The sequence below is a fragment of the Pristis pectinata genome, chromosome 25 (genome assembly GCF_009764475.1).
Source record: "Pristis pectinata isolate sPriPec2 chromosome 25, sPriPec2.1.pri, whole genome shotgun sequence".
NCBI lineage: Eukaryota > Metazoa > Chordata > Chondrichthyes > Rhinopristiformes > Pristidae > Pristis > Pristis pectinata.
This window is the reverse complement of record NC_067429.1, coordinates 32,654,332-32,679,876: the sequence shown is the minus strand read 5'-3', so window position 1 is coordinate 32,679,876 and position 25,545 is coordinate 32,654,332. Positions and strand designations below refer to the sequence as shown.

The 25,545-nt window shown below is 49.8% G+C and overlaps 1 protein-coding gene across 2 annotated transcripts in view; it reads left to right on the top strand.

Annotated features, from left to right (window-relative positions):
• LOC127582872 (1-phosphatidylinositol 4,5-bisphosphate phosphodiesterase delta-3-like) overlaps positions 1 to 25,545 on the top strand; it is a 113,715-nt gene that overhangs the window by 74,158 nt on the left and 14,012 nt on the right. For both annotated transcript variants that reach the window (XM_052038490.1, XM_052038489.1), the window contains exons 8-10: positions 2,400 to 2,552; positions 11,574 to 11,699; positions 22,538 to 22,694. In XM_052038490.1, coding sequence (XP_051894450.1) covers positions 2,400 to 2,552; positions 11,574 to 11,699; positions 22,538 to 22,694 — 436 coding nt within the window. The remainder of the gene's footprint in view (positions 1 to 2,399; positions 2,553 to 11,573; positions 11,700 to 22,537; positions 22,695 to 25,545) is intronic.

The following is a 25,545-nucleotide window of genomic DNA, read 5'->3' as shown; positions in this document are numbered from 1 at the left end:
GTCCCATACTGGGATGAGTGTAGATGGGTACATGACAGTTGTCAGGGACATTGCAGACCAAAAGGCCCATTTCCCTGGTGCACAGCCCTGCAGTCGGTAACCGCAGTGTGTGGTGGACGTCCTTCCCTCCAGTACTGCTACTTCTCGTGGTTTCTATTTGTGCTGAGACAATGGTTTACACCAGACTAAGGTTTTAATTATCCAGCATTCTTGACACATTTTCCTTGCAAAAACAGGAGAGTAGACACTCTACATTACTAACCCCTTCATCTTACACCATTCTATAATCACACTAAATTCTGCAAAATAAATGAATTATCCAATGATCTGAAGTGAAATGTAGGTCATAGAGTCATAGAGTCAAACAACACACATTTGGCCCATATCCCTCTAAACATTTCCTACCCACATACCTGTCCAAGTATGTTTTAAACGTTGTTAATGTACCTGCCTCACCCACTTCCTCTGGCAGCTTGTTCCATATACTGACCACCCTCTGGGTGAAAAAGTTGCCCCTCAGATTCCTATTAAATCCTTCCCCTCTCACCTTAAACCTACGCCCTCTAGTTCTTGATTCCCCAACCCTGGGAAAAAGGCTGTGCGCATTCACCCTATCTATGCCCCTCATGATTTTATACACCTCTATAACATCCCCTCTCATTCTTCTGCACTCCAGTGAGAAAAGTCCCAACCTGCTCAACCTCTCTCCATAACTCAGTCCCTCGAGTCCTGGCAACATCCTCAAATCTCCTCTGCACTCTTTCAGCTTAGTGACATCTTTCCTATAGCAGGGTGACCAAACCTGAACACAATATTCCACATGTGGCCTCACCAGCATCTTGTACAACTGCAACATGACGTCCCAACTTCTATACTCAGTGCCCTGAGTGATGAAGGCCAACATGTCAAAAACCTTCTTCGTCACCCTGCCTATCTGTGACGCCACTTTCAGGGAACCATGTATCTGTACTCCCAGGGCCCTCTGTTCTACAACATCCTCCAGGACCCTACTGTTCACTGTGAAAGTCCAACCCACATTTGTCTTCCCAGAATGCAACACCTCGCACTTATCCGAATTAAACTCCATTTGCCATTCCTCAGCCCACTGACCCAGCTGCTCAAGATCCCTCTGTAAATCCCGAACCATCTTCACTGTCCACGATACCGCCTATTTTAGTGTCATCTGCAAACTTACTAACCCTGCCTTGTACCTTCTCATCCAAATCATTGATATAAGTGACAAACAGCAATGGGCCCAACACCGACCCCTGGGGAACACCACTAGTCACAGGCCTCCAGTCCGAGAAACAACCTTCCACCGTCACACTCTGCTTCCTGCCATCGAGCTAATTGTGTATCCAATTAGCCAGCTCTCCCTGGATCCCATGCCATCTAACTTTCCATAGCAGCGTTACTGAAGTCCACATAGACCACGTCTACCGCCCTGCCCTCGTTGACCTTCTTTGTTACTTCTTCAAAAAACTTAATCAAATTCATGAGACATGATCTCCCACGCACAAAGCTGTGCTGACTATCCCTAATCAACCCGTCTTTCCAAATGCATGTACAGTATATTGTATCCCTCAGAATCCCCTCCAGTACCTTAACTGCCACAGATGTTAGGCTCACTGGTCTATAGTTCTCAGGTTTTGCTTTGCCGCCCTTCTTAAATAAAGGCACAACATTAGCCACCCTCCGGTCTTTCGGCACTTCACCCGTCACTATCAATGATGCATATATCTCAGCCAGGGCTCCTGCAATTTCTTCTCCAGCTTCCCACGGTGTTCTTGGGTAGGGACTAAAAGGTTTTTGAATGATCACATTGTTAAGCATTGCTTGAATGGAACCATGTGTTGCTTTGACTACATATGCCTGTTGTTCAAGTGAGTAGAACTGCTCACACACAGATGCTGCAATCTGGAGCAACCATCTGCAGGAGGACTCAGCGGGTTGAGCAGCATCTGTGGGGGGCAGAGGAATTCTCAACGGTTCGGGTTGAAACCCTGCATCAGGACAGTAGGACCGGTGCCTCACAACTACAGTGACCCGGGTTCTAACCTGATCTCCGGTCCTGTCAGAGTGGAGTTTGCACGGTCTCCCTGTGACCCTGCAGGTTTCTCATGGACGCTCCAGTTTCCTCCCACATCCCAAGGCACACAGATTGGTAGGTCAACTGACTACCGTAACTGACCCGGTGTGGTCAGTGGTGACGTCTTGGGAGAGTTGATGGGAATGTGAGAGTAACATGGGATCCGTGGGGAGTTGGTGTAAGTGGATCGCTGATGATTGGTCGATCACCCTCTCTCTGTGGTGTGTTTCCATGACAATTCACTGAAGAAAGATTTGCAACTCTCCAGATCACCTTCACTTGACGACTGTCTGTTCAAACCTCTCCACAGGTCTCTCAGTATCCAGTCATCCTGTCCCTGGAGAACCACTGTGGCAAGGAGCAGCAGGCAGTCATGGCCCGGCACTTGAAGGGAATCCTCGGCGACATGCTGGTCACAGCCACGATTGATAGTAAAGTCCCGAAGGAGCTTCCCTCACCCGAGGTAAATGTGTGGGCCGGAGTCTCAGCTCCCCCCTCTGACATCTCTGTAACAGAACAACATATTTCAGGAGTGACCGTGCTGGAATATTGTGCTGGAATATTGAGGGGGTATCCTGTCAGTGTGGGGGGGGGGGCATCGAGGGGGTAGTGTGTCAGTGTGGGGGGTATCGAGGGGGTGGTGTATCAATGTGGGGGTATCGAGGGGGTAGTGTGTCAGTGTGGGGGTATTGAGGGGGTAGTGTGTCAGTGTGGGTGGGTATTGAGGGGGTAGTGTGTCAGTTTGGCGGGCTGTTAGGATACATTTAACAGTGGCAGTGGGCAGAGTGGCAGTGTGATGCAGTGGCAGTGTAACAGGAGGGTATCCGAGTGATGGGATCTGGGAGCAGCAGGAACTCAGGGAGACGAGGTATCCTACCGGCAGGTTATGGGAGTGATGTGTGTTGGAGCAGCAGGAGACTGGAGTGACGTTGCTTCAGAGTACCAGGGTATCGGAGCAGCAGCGTATCAGTGTGACAGGGAGTGGGGGTGGCAGGGCACCAGTGTGCCAGGGCAGCGTAGGAGAGAGAATTCAGGTGACAGGTTCCCAAAGTGACTGTGTTTCAGAGGGACAGGAGATTGGAGAGGAAGGGTAGCAGGCTGGCCATGTATCAGAGTAGCAGGTACCCAGAGTGGCAGGTTAAGGGAAAGGGGGGCCACTGGGGTGACAGTGTAGGGTGTCAGAGTGACAGTGGACAAGTGTGGCAGGGGACTGGAGAGGCAATGCATCAAGTTGCCAGAGAACAACAGTTGCATCGTACCAGACAGGGTTATCACAGGAAGGGTATCAGACTGGCAGTGTGTCAGACGCAGAGAGAAACAGTCCCTTCAACCCACCATGTCCCTGCCACCACTGTACTCAATTATTCCAAGCCATTTGCCTGCATTTGCTTCATTGCCACCTTATGCTTTGGTACTTCAAGTGCTTGTCTTGATATTTTTGAAATATGAGAGTCTCTGCCTCCACCATCCCCTCAGATCCCAATTCCTCCTCAGATCCCCGCTAAACCTCCTCCCTCTCACCTTGTCCCTCTTGCTTTAGACACTCCCACAAATGGAAATTAACTCTATATCCCTCATAATGTTATAAGCCTCTGTCACGTCACCCCTCAGCCACGTCTGCTCCAGGGAAAACAAACCCAGCCTCTCCAATCTCTCCCCATAATGGAAATGCTTCATCCCAGGCAACCTGCTGGTGAATCTCCTCTGCACCCTCTCCAGTGTAACCATATCCCTCCTATAGTGTGGTGACCAGAACTGCACACAGAACTCCTGGGGTAGCATGAATCAATGCACCAAGGTATCAGAGAGGCAGTGGACCAGAGTCCAAGGTACCAAAGTGTCATGAAATCAGAGTGGCAATCTGATTTTGACCCAATTTGCCAACCTTAGACAACATTCTTCACTGTCCACCACACACCAATTTGCCACCAACATCCTCAACAAAATTGTTAATAGAGATGACAAACAGCAGAGGAGCCAGCACCGATCCCTGTGGCACACCACTGGTCACAGGCCTCCAGTCTGGAAAACAATCCTCCACTACAACCCTCTAACTCCTACCTCCAAGCCAGTTGTTTATCCAGTTGGCTGGCTCATCCTGGATCCCATATGATCTAACCTTCCGGACCAGTCTACCGTGTGGGACAAAAGCCTCGCTAAAGTCCATGTAGACAACGTCCACTGCCCTGTCCTCATCAATCCTATTAGTCACCTCTTCAAAAAACTCAATCAAACTTCTGAGACACAGTTTCAGATGCACAAAGCCATGCTGCCTATCCCCAATCAGTCCTTGCCTTTATAAAACAGGTAAATCCTGTCTCTCAGAATCCCCTCCAGTAACTTCCCCACCACTGATGTTAGGCTCACCGGCCTGTAGTTCCCTGACTTGTCCTTGCAGCCCTTCTTAAATAAAGGCACAAAGTTAACCGCCCTCCAGCCTTCCGGTACCTCACCCGTGATGATGCAAATATCTCTGCCAGGGCCCCAGCAATCTCTTCCTTTGTTTCCCACAATATCCAAGGACACGTTTGGTCAGGCCCCAGGGATTTATCCACCTTTATGTGCCTCAAGACCACCAACACCTCCTCTTTCATAATATCGATATGTTTCAGGACAATCACTGTTCCCTAGCTTCCATTATCTTCTTCATGGTACATGTGGATGAGAAATATTCATTTTAGACCCCGTCCATCTCCTGTGACTCCACACAGACGACCACGAAATTATTGGGACTATTTTCTCTCCCTCATTATCCTATTTACCTTCTTGCTCTTAACAGGATCTCCTTTACCTTATCTGTCTGCACTCAGCCCAAGTCACCTTGATCCCAGCTGCCTCTACCTAACCCATGCCTCTCTCATCAACTAGGGTTCCCTAATCCTGCCAGCCTTGTCCTTCACTCCAACAGGAACATGTTGGCCCTGAACGCGCCCCATCTTACTTTTAAAAGCCTCCCACTTGTCAGACATCCCTTTATCTGCTAACAGCCTCTCCCAATCAACCTTTGCAAGCTCCTGTCTGATGCCATCAAAATTAGCCTTGCCCCAATTTAGGACTTTAACTTGTGGACCAGCCCCCTCTTTTTCCATGACTATTTTAGAACAGTCACTGTTCCCACAGTGCTCCCCCACTGACACTTGTCACTTGCCCAGCCTCATTTCCCAAGAGGAGATCTGGTGTTGTCCCCTCTCCAGTAAGGCCATGCTTCAGAAAACTTTCTTGGACACACTCAACAAATTCTACCCCATCCCTTAATCCCTTAACTGTCTTTCTTAACAATCTTAAAATTTACAGAGTTATAGTCACTATCTCTGAAACGCTGCTCCCCTGAAACCATTGCCACCGATGACTGGGTCCAGTACTGCCCCTTCCCTCGTAGGACGGTCTACATACTGACTCAAATGTTCTCCTGGATCCACTTTAAAAATTCCACCCCCTCTAAACCTTCCACACTGGTGTTCCCAGTTAACGTTGGGTAAGTTGAATCCCCCTACTATTATAACCCTATTCCTCTGTGGTCTGTCCACATACCTCCTGCTGACAGTGAGGAGATCTGTACGCCCCAGCAAAGTGATCACCCCCCCCCCCCCCCGTTGGTTCCTAAGCTCCACCCACGTGGCTTCATTTGAAGAACCTTCTCAGATATCCCTTTACTGCAGTATTGATTCCTTGATTAACGTTGCAATGCCATCCCTTCTACATGCCCCCCTGTGATCGATTCCAACACCCAGAGAGCTGAGCTGCCAGTCCTGTCCTTCCTTCAATGGTGATGGCAACAATATCAAATTGCCATCAACACTCTCCGTCCATCTGCCTCACTCGTCAGACTCCTTGCATTAACCCAGCCTTCCATTCCTCCCATGTGCCTTATCACGCCCGTGTTTGCACTGCCGACATTAACTGACTTAGTTCTCCTTCTATATTTGACCATCCTTCACTCCTACTGACTCCTACTCTGCCCCATTCCCCTGCTGCATTAGTTCAAACCCTCCCCGACCACGTCCACAGGGATGTTGAACCTGTTCGGGTGCAGATGCAACCCATCCGGTTTGTACAAGTCCCATCTTTCCCAAAAATGGTCTCAGCAACCCTGAAATCTGAAGCTCTCCCTGCTGTACTATCTCGTCAACCATGGATTCATTTGAGCTCCCCTCCTATTCTAATACTGGCACTGGAAGCAAGCCAGAGATTGCAACATCAGAGGCCTGCAGCTCTTTGATCTACGACCTAACTCCCTAAATACACAGCACAGGACCTTGTTGTTCTTTTTACTCATGCCATTAGTACCAATGTGAAGCACAACCTTTGACTGTTTGTCCTCCCCCTTCAGAACATCCTGTAGCTGTTCTGGGACATTCTGGCACCAGGGAGGGGACACACCGCCCTGGATTCACGTCTCCGGCTGCGGAACCATCTGTACATGTCCCAGGCTCCTACCACTTGGACTCATGCCCCTCCACCGGAGCCAGCCCTGGTGCTGTGATCTTGGCTCTGGCTGGACTCCTCGGCGATACATTTACCCCACCATTTTCCAACCTAGAGAAATGGTTTGGAAGGGAGATGCCCTCCGAGGTTTCCCTGACTCCCTGCCTGCCTCCCTTCCTCTGCCCAGTGGTCATCCATTCCTTCCCTGACTTTCCTTAAGCTGACCAGTTCTAAGAACGTGATGTCCACCTAACTGTCAGCCTCACCGGAGGACTGTAGTGTCTCCAGCCAGTCTCAAGTTGGCCAGACCAGAGGCACCTCCCATAGATGTCACCCAGACTGCAAGGAGCACCTCAGGACTCCCAGCTGCTGCAGGCTATATAACACATGGGACTGAGCTCACTGCCATACACTTAATTTGAGGTCCATTTGCTTAACTAATCCAAATTGAAAAGAATTATCCTTAAATTAAGTTTCAAGAACGTAGATCAGTACAACATGGGATGGGCCCTTCGGCCCAAAATGTCTGTGCTGAGCATGATGCCAAATTAAACTGATCCCTTCTGCCTGCTCCTGATCCATATCCCTCCATCCTCTGTATATTCATGTACCTATCTAAAACCCTCCTGAACACCACAATCATATCTGCCTCCACCACCACCCCCAGCACATTCCAGGCACCCACCACTCTCTGTGTAAAAAACATGCCCCACACATCTCCTTTGCACTTACCCCCCCTCACCTGAAATGCATGCCCTCTGGTACTTGATATTTCTACCCTGAGAAAAAGATTCTGGCTGTCTACTCATCTGTGCCTCTCATAATCTTATAAACCTCTGTCAGGTCTCCCCTCAGCCTCCGCCGCTCCAGAGGAAACAACCCAAGTTTGTCCGACCTCTCCTCACAGCTCACACCCTCTAATCGAGGCAGCGTCCTGGTGAACCTCTTCCGCACCCTCTCCAAAGCCTCCACATCCTTCCTGTAATGAGGCGACCGGAACTGCACACAGTGCTCCAAGTGCGGCCTAACCAGAGTTTTGTAGAGCTGCAACATGACTTCCTGACTCTTATACTCAGTGCCTCTGGTGACAAGGGCAAGCATGCCGTACGCCTTCTTTACCACTCGATCTGCATGAGAGTTACACGGATGGCATGTTTTTAGAGCTGGTCAGCTTAAGGAGAGTCAGGGAAGGAATGGGTGATCACCCGGGGAAGAAGGGAGGCAGGGAGTTGTGCTCAGGGTACCATAGGGGCTGTTTAATGGAAAGGGAGAAGCAGTGTATTGGAGCGGCAGGTCCGTGATCCCCAGTGTCCGTGTGCCCCAGTGTCCCTGTGCCCCAGTGTCCCTGTACCCCAGTGTCCATGTACCCCAGTGTTCCTGTACCCCAGTGTCCCTGTACCCCAGTGTCCGTGTGCCCCAGTGCCCCTGTACCCCAGTGTCCCTGTACCCCAGTGTCCGTGTGCCCCAGTGTCCCTGTACCCCAGTGTCCCTGTACCCCAGTGTCCGTGTGCCCCAGTGTTCCTGTACCCCAGTGTCCCTGTACCCCAGTGTCCGTGTGCCCCAGTGTCCCTGTACCCCAGTGTCCGTGTACCCCAGTGTCTGTGTGCCCCAGTGTCTGTGTACCCTAGTGTCCCTGTACCCCAGTGTCCGTGTGCCCCAGTGTCCCTGTACCCCAGTGTCCATGTACCCCAGTGTCTGTGTGCCCCAGTGTCCCTGTACCCCAGTGTCCCTGTACCCCAGTGTCCGTGTGCCCCAGTGTCCCTGTACCCCAGTGTCCATGTACCCCAGTGTCTGTGTGCCCCAGTGTCTGTGTGCCCCAGTGTCCCTGTACCCCAGTGTCCGTGTGCCCCAGTGTCCCTGTACCCCAGTGTCCATGTACCCCAGTGTCTGTGTGCCCCAGTGTCTGTGTGCCCCAGTGTCCCTGTACCCCAGTGTCTGTGTAGACACAGGAGACTGCAGATGCTGGAACCTGGAGCAACACACAATCTGCTGGAGGAGCTCAGTGGGTCGAGCAGCATCTGTGGGGGGAAGGGAATTGTTGACGTTTCGGGTGGAGACCCTGCATCAGGACTGAGGGTGGAGAGGGGAGAGGGTCAGTATAAAGAGGGGAAGGGGAGGGGTGAGACAGGAGCCCGAGGTGATTGGTGGACTGAGGATGGGCAGGGGAGATGAGCGGGGAGGGAGTTGGGAGACAGTGGCAGGTGAATGAGAGATGGAGGCAGACGGGGGGGGCGGGGGGGGAAGGGTTAAACAACGGATGGAGCACGGTGGGGGGAGGGGAGTGTGAAGATAGGAGACGGCTGCCGGAGGGAGATCAGCAGGAACACAAAGTGCTCCCAGTGCTGGATCCGGATAAGTGACAGAGGTGAGAATGGGAACCATTAGGGGAGAGGTGCACGGCAGTTGGAACCAGATTGGGGGGGGGTGGGGGGTGCGCGTGGGTGGATGGAACCAGAAGGGGGAGGGGGATGAAGATGGGTGAAGGGGGCTGGAGCGTGTGTGGGAAAGGGGACAACACTGGGAGGACCGGAGGAGAATCAGAAGGGGGGGGGGGAGAGGGAGGGGGGGGGGAGAGGGAGAGGGGGGAGAGGGAGAGGGGGAAAAGGGGGTTACCTAAAATGGGAAAAGTCAGTATTCCCAGCATTGGGCTGCAGACTCCCCAGGTGGAATGTGAGGAGCTGTTCCTCCAGTTTGTGTTGGGCCTCACCCCGGCAGTGGGGAAGGCCGAGGATGGACAGGTCAGTGTGGGAGTGGGAAGGGGAGCTGGAATGGTCTGTAACTGGGAGCTCGGGATGCCCATTGCGGACGGAGAGTAGGTGTTCTGTGAAATGGTCGCCCGGTTTGCACTTAGTCTCGCTGACATAGAGGAGGCCACTGGGGAGCACCGAATGCAGCAGGCGAGATTGGAGGAGGTGCAGGTGAGCCTTTGTCTGACCACTCCTCCCATTCTTCTCAACCTCCCCCCCCTACAACGGGACCCCACCACCAGCCACACCTTCCCCGCCCCTCCCCTCTCTGCTTTCTGCAGGGATCACTCACTGAGTGACTCCCTCATCCGCTCATCCCTCCCCAGGCACTCACCCCTGTAACTGTGCAAAGCTTTACACTTAGCCCAACACCTCCTCCCACACCACCATCCAGGGTCCCAAACAGCCCTTCCAGGTGAGGCAGAGATTCACATGCGAATCCGCCGGTGTTATTTATTGCCTCTGGTGCTCCTGTTGCAACCTCCGCTGCATCAGTGAGGCTGGACGCAGATTGGGAGACCACGTCATCGAGCACCTTCGCTCCGTCTGCCGTAACAGCCAGGATCACCCAGTGGCCAGTCATTTTAATTCCACTTCCCATTCCCACACCGACATGTCTGTCCACGGCCTCCTCCACTGCCAGGTCAACGCTAAATGCAAATTAGAGGAACAGAACCTCATTTTCCCCCTGGGCAGTCTCCAACATGGCAGCATAAACATCGAATCCTCAACCTTCTGGTAACCACTTCCCATTTTACTTTATCTCTCCTCCTGATCTACCCAGCCCCCATCACCCGGTCTCTTTCCCCTCCCCCACCCTCCCCCTCTGCCCATCACCCACACACTCCTCCCACCCGCTCCCCTCCCCTCCCCACCTCCCTCCCTTTATTCCAGGCTCCACCTTCCTCTCCCATCAGATTCCATCATCTTCAGCTCTTTGTCCCTTCCACCCATCACCTCCCAGCTTCTGACCCCAGTCCCACTCTCCCCCTCACTCAGCGGCCTGTCAGCCCCTCACCTGGATCCACCTGTCAGCTCTTGCTCCACCCCTTCCCTCCACCTTTTTATACTGGCTATCTCCCCTCAGTCCCGATGAAGGGTCTCAACCCGAAACGTCGACTGGCCGTTTCACTCCATAGATGCAGCCTGACCTGCTGAGTTCCTCCAGCGCTTTGAGTGTTGCTCCATGGGGAGAGTCTGGGTCCATCTCACCGAGCTGTGAGCATCAGCTCCTGGTGAGGGAAGGGCACCAAAGGTGTCACCCCGACGGAGCCGATGCATAGATGCAGCTGTTTAGCCTCGTGGGATCTTCCACTCAGGGCTGTGCAGGCATCCCATGGATGCAGCAGAACTCTGAGGTGAAATTCAAAGATCCTGTGGAAAATATTTAACTCTCAACCAACATCATTAAACCAAAGTGTTTGTTTATTATTTCCTTGCTGGTGGAAGGAGGTTACTGAGCATCACTTGCCTAGAACACAGAACACAACAGCACAGTACAGGCCCTTTGGCCCACGAAGTTGTGCCGACATTTTATCCTGCTCTGAGATCTATCTAACTCTTCTCTCCCACATAGCCCCCTATTTTTCTATCATTCATGTGTCTAAGAGTCTCTTAAATGTCCCTAATGTATCTGCCCCCACAACCTCTGCCGGCAGTGCGTTCCACACACCCACCACTCTCTGTGTAAAAAAACTTACCCCTGACATTCCCCCTTATACCTTCCTCCAATCACCTCAAAATTATGACCCGAGATGTTACTCATTTTCACCCTGGGAAAAAGTCTCTGACTGTCCACTCGATCTATGCCTCTCATCATCTTGTACACCTCTGTCAAGTCACCTTTCATCCTCCTCCTTTCCAAAGAGAAAAGCCCTAGCTCACTCAACCTATCCTCAGAAGACATGCTCTCCACTCCAGGCAACATCCTGATAAATCTCCTCTGCACCCTCTCTAAAGGTTCCACACCCTTCCTATAATGAGGCAACAGTGAACAGTGTCAATAATGCCAGCATGTTGTCAAAATACTTCATTAGCTTTAAAGCACTTTGGTACCTCCCGAGACTGTGAAGGGTTCATTCCTTTATGTTATATAATCAATTCAGTAAACCTAAATATTGGGCATTTTGTTTGGCGCGGACAATGTGGGCCAGGGCCTGTTCCTGTGCTGTACTCTTCTATGTTCTGTGTATTTAACTGTGGGGGGCAGGCTCATTAGAAACGGGCAACAGACCAGAGGATTCCAGCGAGCACTGGGGTTGTGAGCAGGTGGCACAGAGCCCAGTCCAACCTTCTGACCGTCCCTTCCGCAGGCACTCAAGGGTAAAATCCTGATCAAAGGGAAGAAATTCGATGACTCGGGGAGTGCAGCTGAACGAGAGGAGGAGGCGGAGGACTGCGACGATGAGAACGTAAAAAATGGAGAGAAAAGTAAAAAGGTAAAAGGATGTCCGGGGCAGGAGAACAGCTCATTGTGAACTTGTGAAGGGCAGGGACAGAGTCTGTGGTCCATTGTCCTGCCAATTCCTTGTTCCCAGTTACAACTTCCCCCATTTCTGACAGGAGGAGTCTACACTTGACTTCACTGCTCACATAGCTACAGAAGCTTTTGCAGTCACTTTGTATGTGTTACGTACCAGCAACAATAGAAACACACCGAGTCATGTACAAGTGTTAAAAACTATTTCATTAATAACTACTTGTAATAATAAGAAAAGTAACGACATTGATATCAAACATAATCCCCAAAGCTAAACTCAAAGTGTGTGTGTGGCAAATTCCCAAACCCCCAAGTCTAAGAAAAGTTCTCAAGTCATCAGGTGAAACGTGAGCAAAGGCTTTTGCAAAACCACCGTTGACTGAGGAGAAAATGTAGAGAGAATATAGAGAGAAATTATGAAATCCACATGTTCCATGATGGAACCCATACGACACCTCAATCTCCGATGATCTCCATTGCTTTGTTCCAAAGTATCTGCCACCCCGAAGGCATTCGATACGTGTTTCCCACTACAGGTTAACGACAAAGTGGACTCCACTTGTTTGCTCCAAAAATCCATACATGGATTGTAGTGACAGATACAACTATTGTTCTTCATCCATAGATACGGAGACCACTGACCGGAGTCAGTGTCTCTCTCTCTTCTCAACTCACTCAACAAAACAACCACACACACAAACACACACACACACACACACACACACACACACACACACACACACACACACACACACACACACACACAACTACTCTACTGTCCAGATGCCTTAAAGGGACATTCACCAAATAGCAACCTGACCCATAACATATGTTCCCTGCAAGTTTACTCTCCCCCTCCCCCTTCCCCCTCCCCCCTCCCCCCTCTTCATCAATTATTTTTTTCTCCTTTTTTGAATTCTAAACTGCTCACAATCCTCTGAATTGCTGCTTTCTCCAACAAGTTTATATGCCTCCCCTATGGATGTAATATGATCTCTAATTTCCTTTAGAAACCACATTGAACCCTTTTTCCTAACATATCTGTGGCCGATGGGAATGAACAATTGTTGTAATTCTTTAAGTATGATTTGTTGCTGGTTCACTGTCAGCCCAGTTAGTAAAGTTCCACAATCTATCGTTGCAAACTTGGGCTCATACCCGCGTAGATTCCTTGGAGCTGTGACTGATTTTACTGCTTGACTCTCCATCTCAATGAAGAATTCTATCGTGTTAATGTTAATCCTCTTCCCCAAGGGACCACGCACAAGAAGATTGTTGGTTATTGATTTCTCATTGCACAATACCCAGTCGATAAGTGCTCAGGGAACCCATCCTGTATACACTCCAGCAACTCCTCCTCCACAGAACTGCTCCTAAATTTACTAATGGCCAACCTACAACAAATGCAGTTGTATCCTTCCCACATGCATCTCTGATTTTGTTTAATTCCATCCCTACATCACCATTACTCTCTGGGATCCTTCACACACAGCGCACTCTGCTCTCTGCCCTGGCTCTCGGCACCACCCGTGCAGGGTTAACGTCCTTCCTCTGCATCGCATCGGTTGTCTCCCTTACTGTCACCACCTCACTTCCTTTCCTTCTATGCCTGGCCTCCCTAAATATCAAACAGATGTGCAGTTCCCACCCCTCACACCTCTGCAATAACAACAGCAGTATAATTCTCTATATCTATTTGTGCTGTTAATTCAGCTGCCTCATTGTGAGTGCTCCATGCATCAAGGGACAATGTCTTTACACTTTTCTTTTTAGCACCTCGACATTTTTGAACTACTGCCCCATTTGCTCCTCTGCTTTCCGGTTTTGATTGTTCCCTTGTTTCTCTCTCATCTCTCTCCTTGTTTCCCACTCCTCTGCCTTCTTGCTCAAGTTCCTGTCCCCCTGCCCGTCTTGGTTAAACCCTCCCAGAACAGCACCACCAAGCACTTATTCCCCACCTTGGCCTCATCCTCCCAAAGCATTGGTCCCGGTTCTGCCCATGTGTAACCTGTCCAGTATACACAGGCCCCAGCTTCCCCAGAATCGGTCTCAGTGTCCCAGGAATCTGACTCCCTCCCCACCAACTTCCTCACCCCCCACCCCCCTAGCCACACATTCATTCAGTACAGCTTCTGATTTCTACTCTCACTGGCACATGGCACTGCGAGTGATCCTGAGGTTACTGCTTTTGAGGCCCTACAGTTTAAATTTACCTCCAAACTCCCTACATTCAGCTTCTGGGACCTGGTTCCCCTTTTACCCAAGTCTCTATGGGTGAAGGGTTCGTGTCCATGTTGTACAACTCCACGCATGTGTCCTGCTGCCTGTGTCCACGTTTGCTAGAAACAAACCCTTTCAACAGAAACAGTGTCATTTCCTGATGAGATGTGGGTGCAATCCCTCAAAGAGAGGTTCTCACGATGTGCCAGAGAGTGATTAACCCCTCTTCAGCAACAGGACCAACCGCTTTTCAGACAAAGGGTCATTCCCTCATTAGACACAGGGGCACACTCTCACCAGTGTAACATCACTCCTCAACAAAGACTGGATCACTCCCTCACTAGAAACAAGGACGGTCATTTGTCAATGAAAGGGTCACTCACTCCTGAGAGACCCGTCACTCCTCAAGAGGCTAAAAGGGACCGTGAAATGTCCTTGGCAAGTAGGATTAAGGAGAATGCTTTTATATTAAAAGCAAGAGGGTAACGAGGAAAAGAGTTGGACCACTCAAGGACAAAGGGGGGGATTTATGCCGGGAGCCAAAGTAACTGAGTGAGGTACTAAACGAGTACTTTATATTGGTATTCACCAAGGAGAAGGATAAAGAGGATAGTGAGATCAGGGAGGGGGTGCTAATATTCTCTGGCATGTTGGTATCAAGGAGGAGGTGTTGGGTCTCTTGAAGAATGTTAAGGTGGATAAGTCCCCAGGGCCTGAGGGGATCTTTTCATACTCCCAGGTTATTGAGAGAGGGAGGAGAGGAGATTTTGGGGACATTGAGCGAGATCTTTGTATCCTCCTTAGTCACAGGCAATGTCCCACAGGACTGGAGAATAGCCAAAGTTATTCCTGTGTTTAAGAAGGGCAATAGAGACAAACCAGGAAATTATAGCCCAGCGAGCCTTACGTCAGTGGTGTGGAAATGATTGGAGAGGATTCTTAGGGATAGGATCTGATCTACTCACATCTGGAAAGGCATGGACTTATTAGGGATAGTCAGCATGGCTTTGTGCAGGGTAGGTCATGTCTTACAAACATGATTGTCTTTTCTGAGGAGGCAATAGAGATGATTGATTAGTGTAGGGTAGATGTTGTATACATGGACTGTAAGTAAAGCTTTCGCCAAGATCCTTCATGGTAGGCTGGTCCAGAAGATTAAGGTATGGGGATGGAATCCATAGAAACCTCAAATTGGCTTGGCCATGGAAGACAGAGAGGGTAGCTGTGGAGGGGCGTGATTCTGACTGGTGGTCTGTGACCAGTCGTGTTCCACAGGGACCTCTGATCTGGATGAAAATGTAGTTGGGCTGATTACTAAGTTTGCAGACGACACAAAAATGGGTAGATAGTGAGGAAGGTTGTCAAAGCGTACAGCAGGATATAGATCAGTTGGAAATGTGGGCAGAGAAATGGCAGATGGAGTTTAATCCAGACAAGTGGGAGGTCAAATGTAAGAGGAAAGTACACAGTAAATGGCAGGACCCTTAGGAGGGATCCTGGGGAGTGAGCCCATAGCTCCCTGAAGTAACAACACAAGTAGATAGGGTGGTAAACAAGGTGTACGGCGTACTTGCCTTCATCATCAGGGCATTGAGTATAAAAGTAATGAAGTCATGTTGCAGCTGTATAAAACTTTGGTTAGGCCACATTTGGAGTGTGGTGTGCAGTTGTGGTCACCCTATTACAGGAAGGATGTGGAGGCTTTGGAGAGGGTACAAAAGAGGTTCGCCAGAGTATGAGCTATAAGGAGAGGTTGGACAAACTTGGATCGTTTTCTCTGGAGTGCCAAAGGCTGAGGGGCGACCTGAGAGAAGTTTATACAACCATGAGAGGCTTAGACAGAGTAGGTAGTCAGAGTCTGTTCCCCAGGGTGGAAATGTCAAATATTGGAGGGTGCGGGTTTAAGGTGAGAGGGGGACAGTTTAAAGGAGATTTATGAGGCAAGTATTTTACAAAGTGAGTGTTGAGTGCCTGAAGCGGGCTGCCGGGAGGCGGTGGAAGCAGATACGATAGCAACATTTAAGAGGCATTTAGCCAGGAATATGCAGGGAATGGAGGGATGTGGGCCATGTGCTGGCAGATGGGATTAGTTTGGATTAACATAACGGTCGGCACAAACATGGACCGAAGGGCCTGTTCCTGTGCTGTACTGATCAGTGAAGCGTCAGCCCCTCACCAGCGACACCATCACTTCTCTCTCAGAGACAACATCACTCCCAACGAGCAATGGGATGACTGAATGACCACAGCTCCTGCGGTGATTATTGTACTCTGAGCATAGTTCACGTGGTCTCTGGTCCAATGTTAAGGTGACAAATCACAGATGAGTATTCGCAACAAGATGGATAAATTAGTCAGGCAAATACATGTGAACAGATGTGGTAAAGTTGGGATTGACATAATTGGCTGTGGGATGAACAAGGATGGGAACTGAACATCCGGGATATTCATCATTTAGGGAGAACGGGACAAACAGAAAGGGAGGTGGGGTGGTGTCGCAGAGACTGGTGCAGTGATGAGGAAGGATTGGTAGCTCGGGTTTTGTGGGATCTGCATGAGTCGAGCTAAGGGGCTGGAAACATTAGTGAAGTTGTGCACAGCCCCTCACATTAGGGGCAGTGCCAGATGTGGCATTACCCAGGTCAGGAAATTAGGGACACCTGGAAGCTGTATCATGGGTGACTTTAATCTACACATAGGTTGGGCAAACAAAATTAGTAACAATACTACAGAGAAAAAGTTCCCAGAGTCTATCCGAGATGGTTTTCTGGACTAATACATTGAGGAACCAACAGAGAGCAAGATATACCGCACCAGGTGTTGTGTAATGAGAAAAGATTAATTAACAATCTGGTCATGCAAAGCCCCTGAGGAAAGAGCGTCCATAATATGACAGAACTCTTCATTGGGATGCAGAGTGACAGAGTAGGTTCTGAGACATGGGTCTGAATGTAAACAAAGGAAAGTAGAATAGCATGGGGAGAGAGACACAGACTGCCGACGCTGGAATCTGGAGCCACACACAATCTGCTGGAGGAACTCAGCGGGTCGAGCAGCATCTGTGGGGGGAAAAGGGATTGCTAACATTTCAGGTGGAGACCCTGCATCAGGTCTTGAGGTCTGAAGGGCGTGCATTTAAGGTGAGAGGGGGAAAGTTCAAAGGAGATGTGCGGGGCAGGTGTTTTACATGGAGAGCGGTGGGTGCCTGGAATGTGCTGCCGAGGTGGGGGTGGAGGCAGATATAATAGAAGTGTTTAAGAGGCTCTTAGATAGGCCCATGAATGTACAGGGAATGGAGGGATGTGGACTATGAGCAGGCAGAAGGGATTAGTTTAGTTCAGCTTCATTAGCTTAATGAGTTCAGCACAAGGTGGGCCTGTTCCTGTGCTGCGCTGCACTATGTTCTATGTTAGTGCATAACCGACAACTTCAGCAATCTGTTGTTCGAAAGCCTTAAAGTTTAAGAACCTTCCTGAAGTGTGAGTGATTGTGTTTAAAGCTGTCTTGTCTGTTTAAGCTTGACAGCAAGCTGTATTTTGCTTTTGAAGTAATCTAAAGTGTGTGGATGCTCTGTGAGTTTAAACTGTTGCATGAATATTTAGCATTTGACTTCTTTGAGAGAGAGAGACTGAACGTGTGTGTGAGCAAAGGCTGTAAGGTTTGAGAATATTTTAGAGAATATTTTATTACACTCAGGATGTTGACAAAGCTGATACAAAGCCTGCTGGAGCAGAACAAATATCCCCGTCCCATTAATCAAATCAGACCAAGTTTGCGTAAATGAGTTAGCAGATTTGGCTGGACAACTGTGTGACTAAGCAGCCGACTGGAACGTTCCTCTGAAGATAACAAGGTTCCAGTCACAGTCCTTGTGATTCTGTCCAACACAGTACAATGCAGATTTGTAGAGAAGACTTAGTTGACCTGTTGTGTACGGATCGGCATGCTATTAAATGACCACAGGATCAGAAAGTGATTAAAGGACCCACAGACTTATTCCTGAGGGAGTTAACCTGACGGGAATGCAGGGAGAGGTGTCCGCTCTGGGAATGCCAGGGGAAATGTCACTGCTGATAACAGGCCTGGTGAGTACAAAGGAGAGAGGGTGGCACTGACTGAGTCAAAAACACACCATGTGTTTTGACATTGATAAAGAAAACAGAAAGTGGAAAATTGGAGCAGGGACAGGCCGTTCGGCTCTTCGAGCCTGCTGCACCATTCAATCCGACCGTGGCTGGTCATCCACACACAGTCCCCACTCCTGCCTTCTTGTAATGCCTTCAGCACTCCTCAGAGCCATTGGCAGCACGGAAGCGTGCCCTTTGACCCATGGGTCAACACTGACCATCGAGCACCCACTTATACCAATCCCATCTGATTCTCCTTGAGTTCCCTCGGGATTCTACCCCTCACCAGGGGCAATTTACAGGCGGCCAATTAACCTACCAGCACGTCTTAGGAATGTGAGAGGAAACCGGAGCATCTGGGAGAATGTGCAGACCCCACACCGAGGTCAGGATGGAACCGGAGTCAGGAGTGCTGTCAGGCAGCAGGATGCTAGTTGTGCCCCAGTGCCCCCAGAGCTGGGACACTGTATTGTCCTGGAATACGTTTACTACCTTGGGTTCTGCTGCTGTCTGGGGGAGTCAATTCCATAAGTTCACCGCTCTCTGGGAGAAAACATTTGTCCTCATCCCAGCCCTAAAGGGCATGACCCAGTGACCCCAGTCTGTGACCCCTGGTCTGACCCAGTGACCCCAGACTGTGACCCCTGGTCTGACCCAGTGACCTCTGTCTGTGAACCCTGGTCTGACCCTGTGACCTCAGTCTGCGACTGCTGTCACCTTTAGGAACATCTGGACTGTCCCATCCTGTCAGGATTTTATCAGTTTCAGTGAGGCCCCCACTTCACCTTCTGTGAATATCAGCCCAGTCCCCCATCTCTCCTCGTCCATCAGTGCTGCTGCCCCAAGGGTCATCTGGTGAACCTTCACTGACCTCCCTCCAGAACAAGAACGTCCTTCCTCAGATGAGACCAAATCTACACACATTACTCAAAGTGCGGCCTCACCGCAGCCCAGTACAAGTGGAACACGACCTCCCTGCCGAACTCGCACCCTCCCACTACAAAAGCCAACGTGCCATTTGCCACCTTAACTTCCCGCTGCACCCTCGTGCCGACTTTCAGCGATCGGTGCCCAAGGACCCCCAGGTCCCCATGGACTGTCCCCTCTCCCAATCTATTGCCGTTCAGATAATCATCAGCCTTCCTGTTACTGGCACCAAACCTCACGTTTATGCCCATCCCTCTCTACCTGGCCACTCACGTAATCTGTCCAAATCTCTGCACCCTCCTCAAGGTTCACCCTTCCACCCGCTTTGTGCCCTCTACACAGTTGGATATTTAATTCCCTCATCTCGATCATTGATACACGTTATGAATAGCTGGGGTCCCAGAAGGAACCCCAGTAGTCACTGCTCACATGTTGGAAAAACACCTGCTTATACCTCCTCTTTGCAACATAGAACAGTACGGGAACAGGCCCATGACCGGTTTTCAGGTTAAAGTTGCTCAGTGTGTTCAGTAAGTGGTCGGAGATGGAGCCAGCCAGGTGTTTCAAAGTTTACCAAAGAACTGCTGAGGTGAGAGCTGTTTTTCAGGACGTGGTTGGAGGTGGAGCCGGTCCCCATCGCCAAATAAAAGAGAGGCAGGCTTTAGTGCAGCGGCCATTTTTGGGAGCGGCCATGTTTGAGCTGTGAGGGCAGTGGTTGAATGTAAGTGCTGAGGCTTCGGTTCTAGAGGCATTGGTGAGAGGAGGCTGAGCAGGTAGGTGCAGGTGAGGTTTCCCTTAGAATTACTCCCCCCTATTAATGTTTCTGGGATGACAATCAGGGCAGTGACGGACTCCTGATGTGGGAGGTCAGGGAAACTACCAGTGTCCCTGATGACTTCACCTGCAGGAAGTGCACCCTTCTCCCGCTCCTGTGACTGTGTGAAGGAACTGGATGTACTTGGGATCATCTGGGATGCTGAGAGCATCATAGACAAGAGTTTTAGTGAAGGTGGTGACAGTCTGCAGATCGTTGGGTGACCACCAGGAAAGGTAGAAGGAGCAGGCAGACAGAGCAGGGTCCCCTGTGGCCGTTCCCCTCAGCAACAAGTATTCCCCTTTGGATACTGCTGGGCGGGGACGACCTGTCAGGACACAGCAGCAGCAGCCAGGTCAGCAGGGAAGGGTAAAGTCAGACAGAGCAATCGTGACAGGAGACTTGATGGCTGGGGAAGAACAGACAAGAGATTGTGTGGCCACAAAAGAGACACCAGGATGGTGTGTTCCTTCCCGGGTGCCTGGGTCGAGGACATCTCGGAGCGGCTGCAGAATAGTCTCAAGGGGGAGGGTGAGCAGCCAGAGGTTGTGGTGCACGTTGTCACCAATGACACAGGTATAAATGGAGGAGAGGTCCTGCGCAATGAGTATCGGGAGTTAGGAAAGAGGCCTAAATGCAGGACTTCCAAGGTAGCAATCTCTGGATTACTCCCAGTGCCACGTGCTAGTCAGGGAAGGAATAGAAAGAACAGAAGAATGAGTGGCTGAGGAACTGGTGCAGGCAACAGGGTTTCAGGTTCTTAGATCATTGAAACCGCTTCTGGGGCAGGGGCGACCTGTACAAGAAGGACAGTTTGCACCTCAGCTGGAGGGGAACCAATATCCTGGCCGGGAGGTTCGCTAGTGCTACTCTCGGGAGGGTTTAAACTAGTTTGGCAGGGGAATGGGAACCAGAGCACTGGGTCAGAAAGTGGAGGGATTGAGAGGAAGGTGGACATCTGTAAGGAAGGGCAGGAAGCAGCAAGGGAATAGACACGATGGGACGGACAGTTTGAGGTGTGTGTATGATGGGGAAGGGAGATGAACTTAGAGCAGGGATCGGTACATGGAGCTATGGTGTTGTGGCCAGTACAGAGACCTGGTTGAGAGAGGGACAGGACTGGGTGCTTAACGTGCCAGGGTTTCAATGTTTTAGAAAAGATAGTGAGGGAGGTAAAGGGGCAGGGGGAGGGGTTGCACCATTAATCAGGGACAATATCACAGCTGCACTCAGAGGGGACATAATGGAGGCTCATCCATTGAGTCTATGTGGGGAGAACTCAAAAATAAGAAAAGTGCAATCACTCTGATGGGATTATACTACAGACCCCCCAGTAGCCACTGGGACATCGAGGAACAGATATGCAGACAGATGAGGGAAAGGTATAAAAGCAACAGGGTTGTTGTCATGGGTGACTTCAACTTCCCCAGTATAGACTGGGACCTCCTTAGTGCAAGAGGTTTAGACGGGGCAGAATCTGATAGGTGTATCCAGGAGGGTTTCTTAAATCAGTATGGAGATGGTCCAACGAGAGGAGGGGCTGTACTGGACCTGGTGTTGGGTAATGAGCCTGGCCAGGTGACTGACCTTTCAGTGGGAGAACATTTTGGGAACAGTGATCACAACTCCTTAAGTTTTATGATACAGTGTAGCTGTGAATAAGGATAAGTATGGACCTTGCAGGAGAGTATTAAATTGGGGGAGGGCAAATCACAAGAGCATTAGACAGGAACTAGGGAGAGTTAATTGGGAACAGCTGTTTTTGGGCAAGTCCACTTCTGATGCATGGAGGGTGTTTAAAGACCAACTGCACAGAGTACAGGACAGGGATGTTCCAGTAAGGAGGAAGGACACGGACGGCAGGGTGAGGGAACCTTGGATGTTGAGAGAGGTGGTGAATTTAGTCTAGAAGAAAAAGGGAGTGTATGTAAGGTTTAGGAAGCTAAAATCAAACAGGGCCCTTGAGGATTCTAAAGAAGCTAGAAAAGATACAAGAAGGGAATTAGCAGAGCCAGGAGGGGCCATGAAAAGTCCTAGGCAAGTGGGATTAAAGAGAATCCCACCTACACCAAGAGCAAGAGGATAACTAAGGAGAGGGTAGGACCATCAAGGATAAAGGAGGGAACATGTGCTTGGAGTCGGAGGATGTGGGCCAGGTCCTAAATGAGTACTTTGCATCGGTATTTACCAAGGAGAGGGACGTGGAGGACAGTGAGATCAATGTGGGGCGTGCTCATATGCTCGGGCAATTTGAGATAAAGAAAGAGGTAGTGTTGGGTCTCTTGAAGAACATTAAGGTGGATACGTCCCCAGGGCCTGATGGGATATATCCCAGGTTACTGAGAGAGGTACGAGGTGAGACTGCTGGGGCCTTGACCGAGATCTTTGTGTCCTTCAGCTCAGTGGATGAGTGAACAGCCCATGACAGTGAGTACATGGGCCCCTAAGGAACTTCAGCAAAATGTTCCATTGTTCCTCAGAGCCGATGGACAAACGATTACATCACATCTCCCTTCAATTAAAACAGGCTTGTTCTAATTATACTGGGTGTCTGGGGTCTGTTGGGTGCCAGGGGTCTGTTAGGTGTGAGGGATTGGCTGAGTGTTTGAGGTCTGTTGGGTGTGAGGGATTGGTTGGGTGCCTGGGATCTGTTGGGTGTGAGGGATCCACTGAGTGTTTGATCTAACTATCCTTCCTGTGCATTTGCAGGGGGCAGTTGGGGAGCTGTCAGAGGAGTTCTCAGACCTGGTGGTTTACTGCAAGGCTGTCCATTTTCACAGCTTCCAGCATGCCTGGAGTAAGATGTGCGTGTGTGAGCTCTCATCCTTTTCTGAGAACAAAGCAAAGAAACTCATCAATGAGTCAGGTAAGACCACTGCTTCAGTGAAAGAAACACCAGTGTAGGCACCATTCTCATCGATGTGTCTGGGGTGTTCCTCCTCATCAACCTGTGGAACAGCCTGTGGCCCAGATCCCTCTGGCTGCTCTGGCCCTGTTGGTGGTATTGCACCCTGACCTTTGAGTGGTCCAAGGACCAGTGTAGCCCTTTTGGAGACAAGTCACTGATGTGATGTGGGAAAGGAAGCAGGGTCTGTGCACAGGAAGGTTCCAGAAACACCAAGAGATAAATATTTGCCCATATTCCCTGACTACGTTCAGAACTGTGGAGTGGGATCGTTTACTTCTGTCTGAGGAAATGAAAACCCTGATTGAACAGGAGGGGAACTGTCCGACATGGACCAAACCCCACCACTGAACAACAGCTTGCACTGTCATCAGTAATCAGGTCGCAACCAATTTCAGACTGAGACAACCAGTAAATACGTGCAAAGACTAACTGATCTTCATTGTTAGTCTATTTTTAAAAGATCCCATCTCTTGCCTTGTGTACAACTACAGTTGCTGAAAATGCTGTCGTTCTGCTCAATAATCTTTATTAGTCACATGTACATCGAAACACACAGTGAAATGCATCTTTTGCGTAGAGTTTTCTGGGGGCAGCCCGCAAGTGTCGCTACGCTTCTGGTGCCAACATAGCATGCCCACAACTTCCTAACCCGTACGTCTTTGGAATGTGGGAGGAAACCGGAGCACCCGGAGGAAACCCACGCAGACATGGGGAGAACGTACAAACTCTTTTCAGACAGCGACCAGAATCGAACCCAGGTCGCTGGCACTGTAATAATGTTACGCTAACCGCTACACTACCGCGCCTGCCATGTGGAACAAGGGCTTGCATGGATTTTATCAAGTCTTTGACAGGGTCCCACAGTGTAGGTTAGTAACAAAAGGGATCCAAGCAGAGCAGTAAATTGGACCCAAAACCAGAGCAGTCATTTATGCGATGGGACAACTCTTACCGCTGGTTCCACAGTTCCTTGCTTCTTGCTGTAAATATTAATACTTCGTGCTAAGCATGGAGAGAACGATGAAGAGGTCTGTAGATGATACAAAAATGGCCTTGAGCTTGGCAACGAGGAAAGTTTTGACTGCATGAAAGACGGATGGGCTTGGGGAGTGAATTCCTGAGTTAGGACCTTGGCAGCAGGTTGCCAGCAGTGCAGCATTTCTGGGACCAGAACTGGACGAAGGTTGTCATGGTTTCATTCATTGCCCACCTCGAGTTACCTGATATGGAGAAGCCAGTCGGCCTGTTGCAGCCCTGGGATCTTTCCTACCATTCCCAGCCTTCTCCGGGGAGAACACCTCGGCTGCATCCATTCACCATTTCCCGCAGGTTCACAGAAAGACGCTGAGGATGCCTCTTCAGAAACTCTCTGCAGCCACGGAGACCAGGCTGACATGGCAATGGGATTTTTTTTCCTAAGTTAAATACTATTTACGCTACGCCTCAGAGAGGAGCAGGTTGGTCGGGTAATTGGCTGCCGTAAGTTGCCCCTCGTGTGTAGGTGAGGGGTTGAGTTTGGGGGAGTTGAGGGGAATGGGGGGGGAATGAAATGGGTGAGGGTAGGATTGGTGCAGATGGTCAGTGAGGACTCCCTGGGCCACAGGAGGTGTTTCTCTGCTGTTGGAATCAATGACTCTCGTGGTTAGGTCAGCTGGACAGAAAAGTTGGAAGTGGAGTGTAATCCAGAGACGTGTGGGATGTTGTGTTCGGGAAGAGCAATGAAGATCAGAGGAACAGAAGGACCTTGGATCACATCCACACATCCGTAAAGGTCAACAACATGGTTAAAAAGGCAGATAGAACACAGAGCAGTACAGCACAGGAACAGGCCCTTCGGCCCACAATGTCTATGCTGAACATGATGCCAATTTAAACATCCTTACCTGTTCGTGTGCCTGTCTAAATGAAACCTTAAACATTGCTGTCATATCTGCTTCCACCATCTCCCCTGGCAGTGTGTTCCAGGCACCCACCACTCTCTATGTGAAAAAAATTTGCCTCACACATCTCCCTTAAACTTTCCCCCTCTCACCTTAAATCTATGCCATCTAGTATTCGACACGTCCACCCTGGGAAAAAGACCTTGACTGTCTACCCTGTCTACACCTCTCATCACTTGATAAACTCCTTTCAGGTCACCTCTTAACCTCCGACGCTCGAGAGAAAACAGCCCAAGTTTGTCCAACCCTTCTTATAGCTAACACTCTCTAATCCAGGCATCGTCCTTGTAAACCTCTTCTGCACTCTCTCCAAAGTCTACACACTCTTCCTGTGATATAGTGACCAGAACTGCACACAGTACCCCAAAAGTGGCCTAAACAAAGTTTTATACAGCTGCAGCAGAACTTCCCAACTTTTATACTCAATGCCCCAGCCAATGAAGACAAGTATGACGTATGCCTTCTTTACCACCCTATCTACTTGTGTTGCCACTTTCAGGAAGCTATGGGCTTATTTCCCAACATCCTCTACATCAATGCTCCGAGGGGTTCTGCAATTTACTGTCTCTTACATTTCACCTCCCGAAGTGCAACACCTCACACTTGTCCGGATGAAACTGCATCTGCCGTTTCTCCGCCCATATTTCCAACTGATCTATATCCTGTCGCATCCTTTGATCTCGTCACTGTCTACAACTCTGCAAATTTTCATGCCATCTGCAAATTTACTGATCAACTCATATCCGTATTCATCCAACTCTTTTATATATATCACATAAGTATGTGTCATCTTTATAAAACTCTGGTTAGGCTGCATCTGGACCAATACATTCAATTCTGGTCACCCCATTATAGGGAGGATGTGGAGG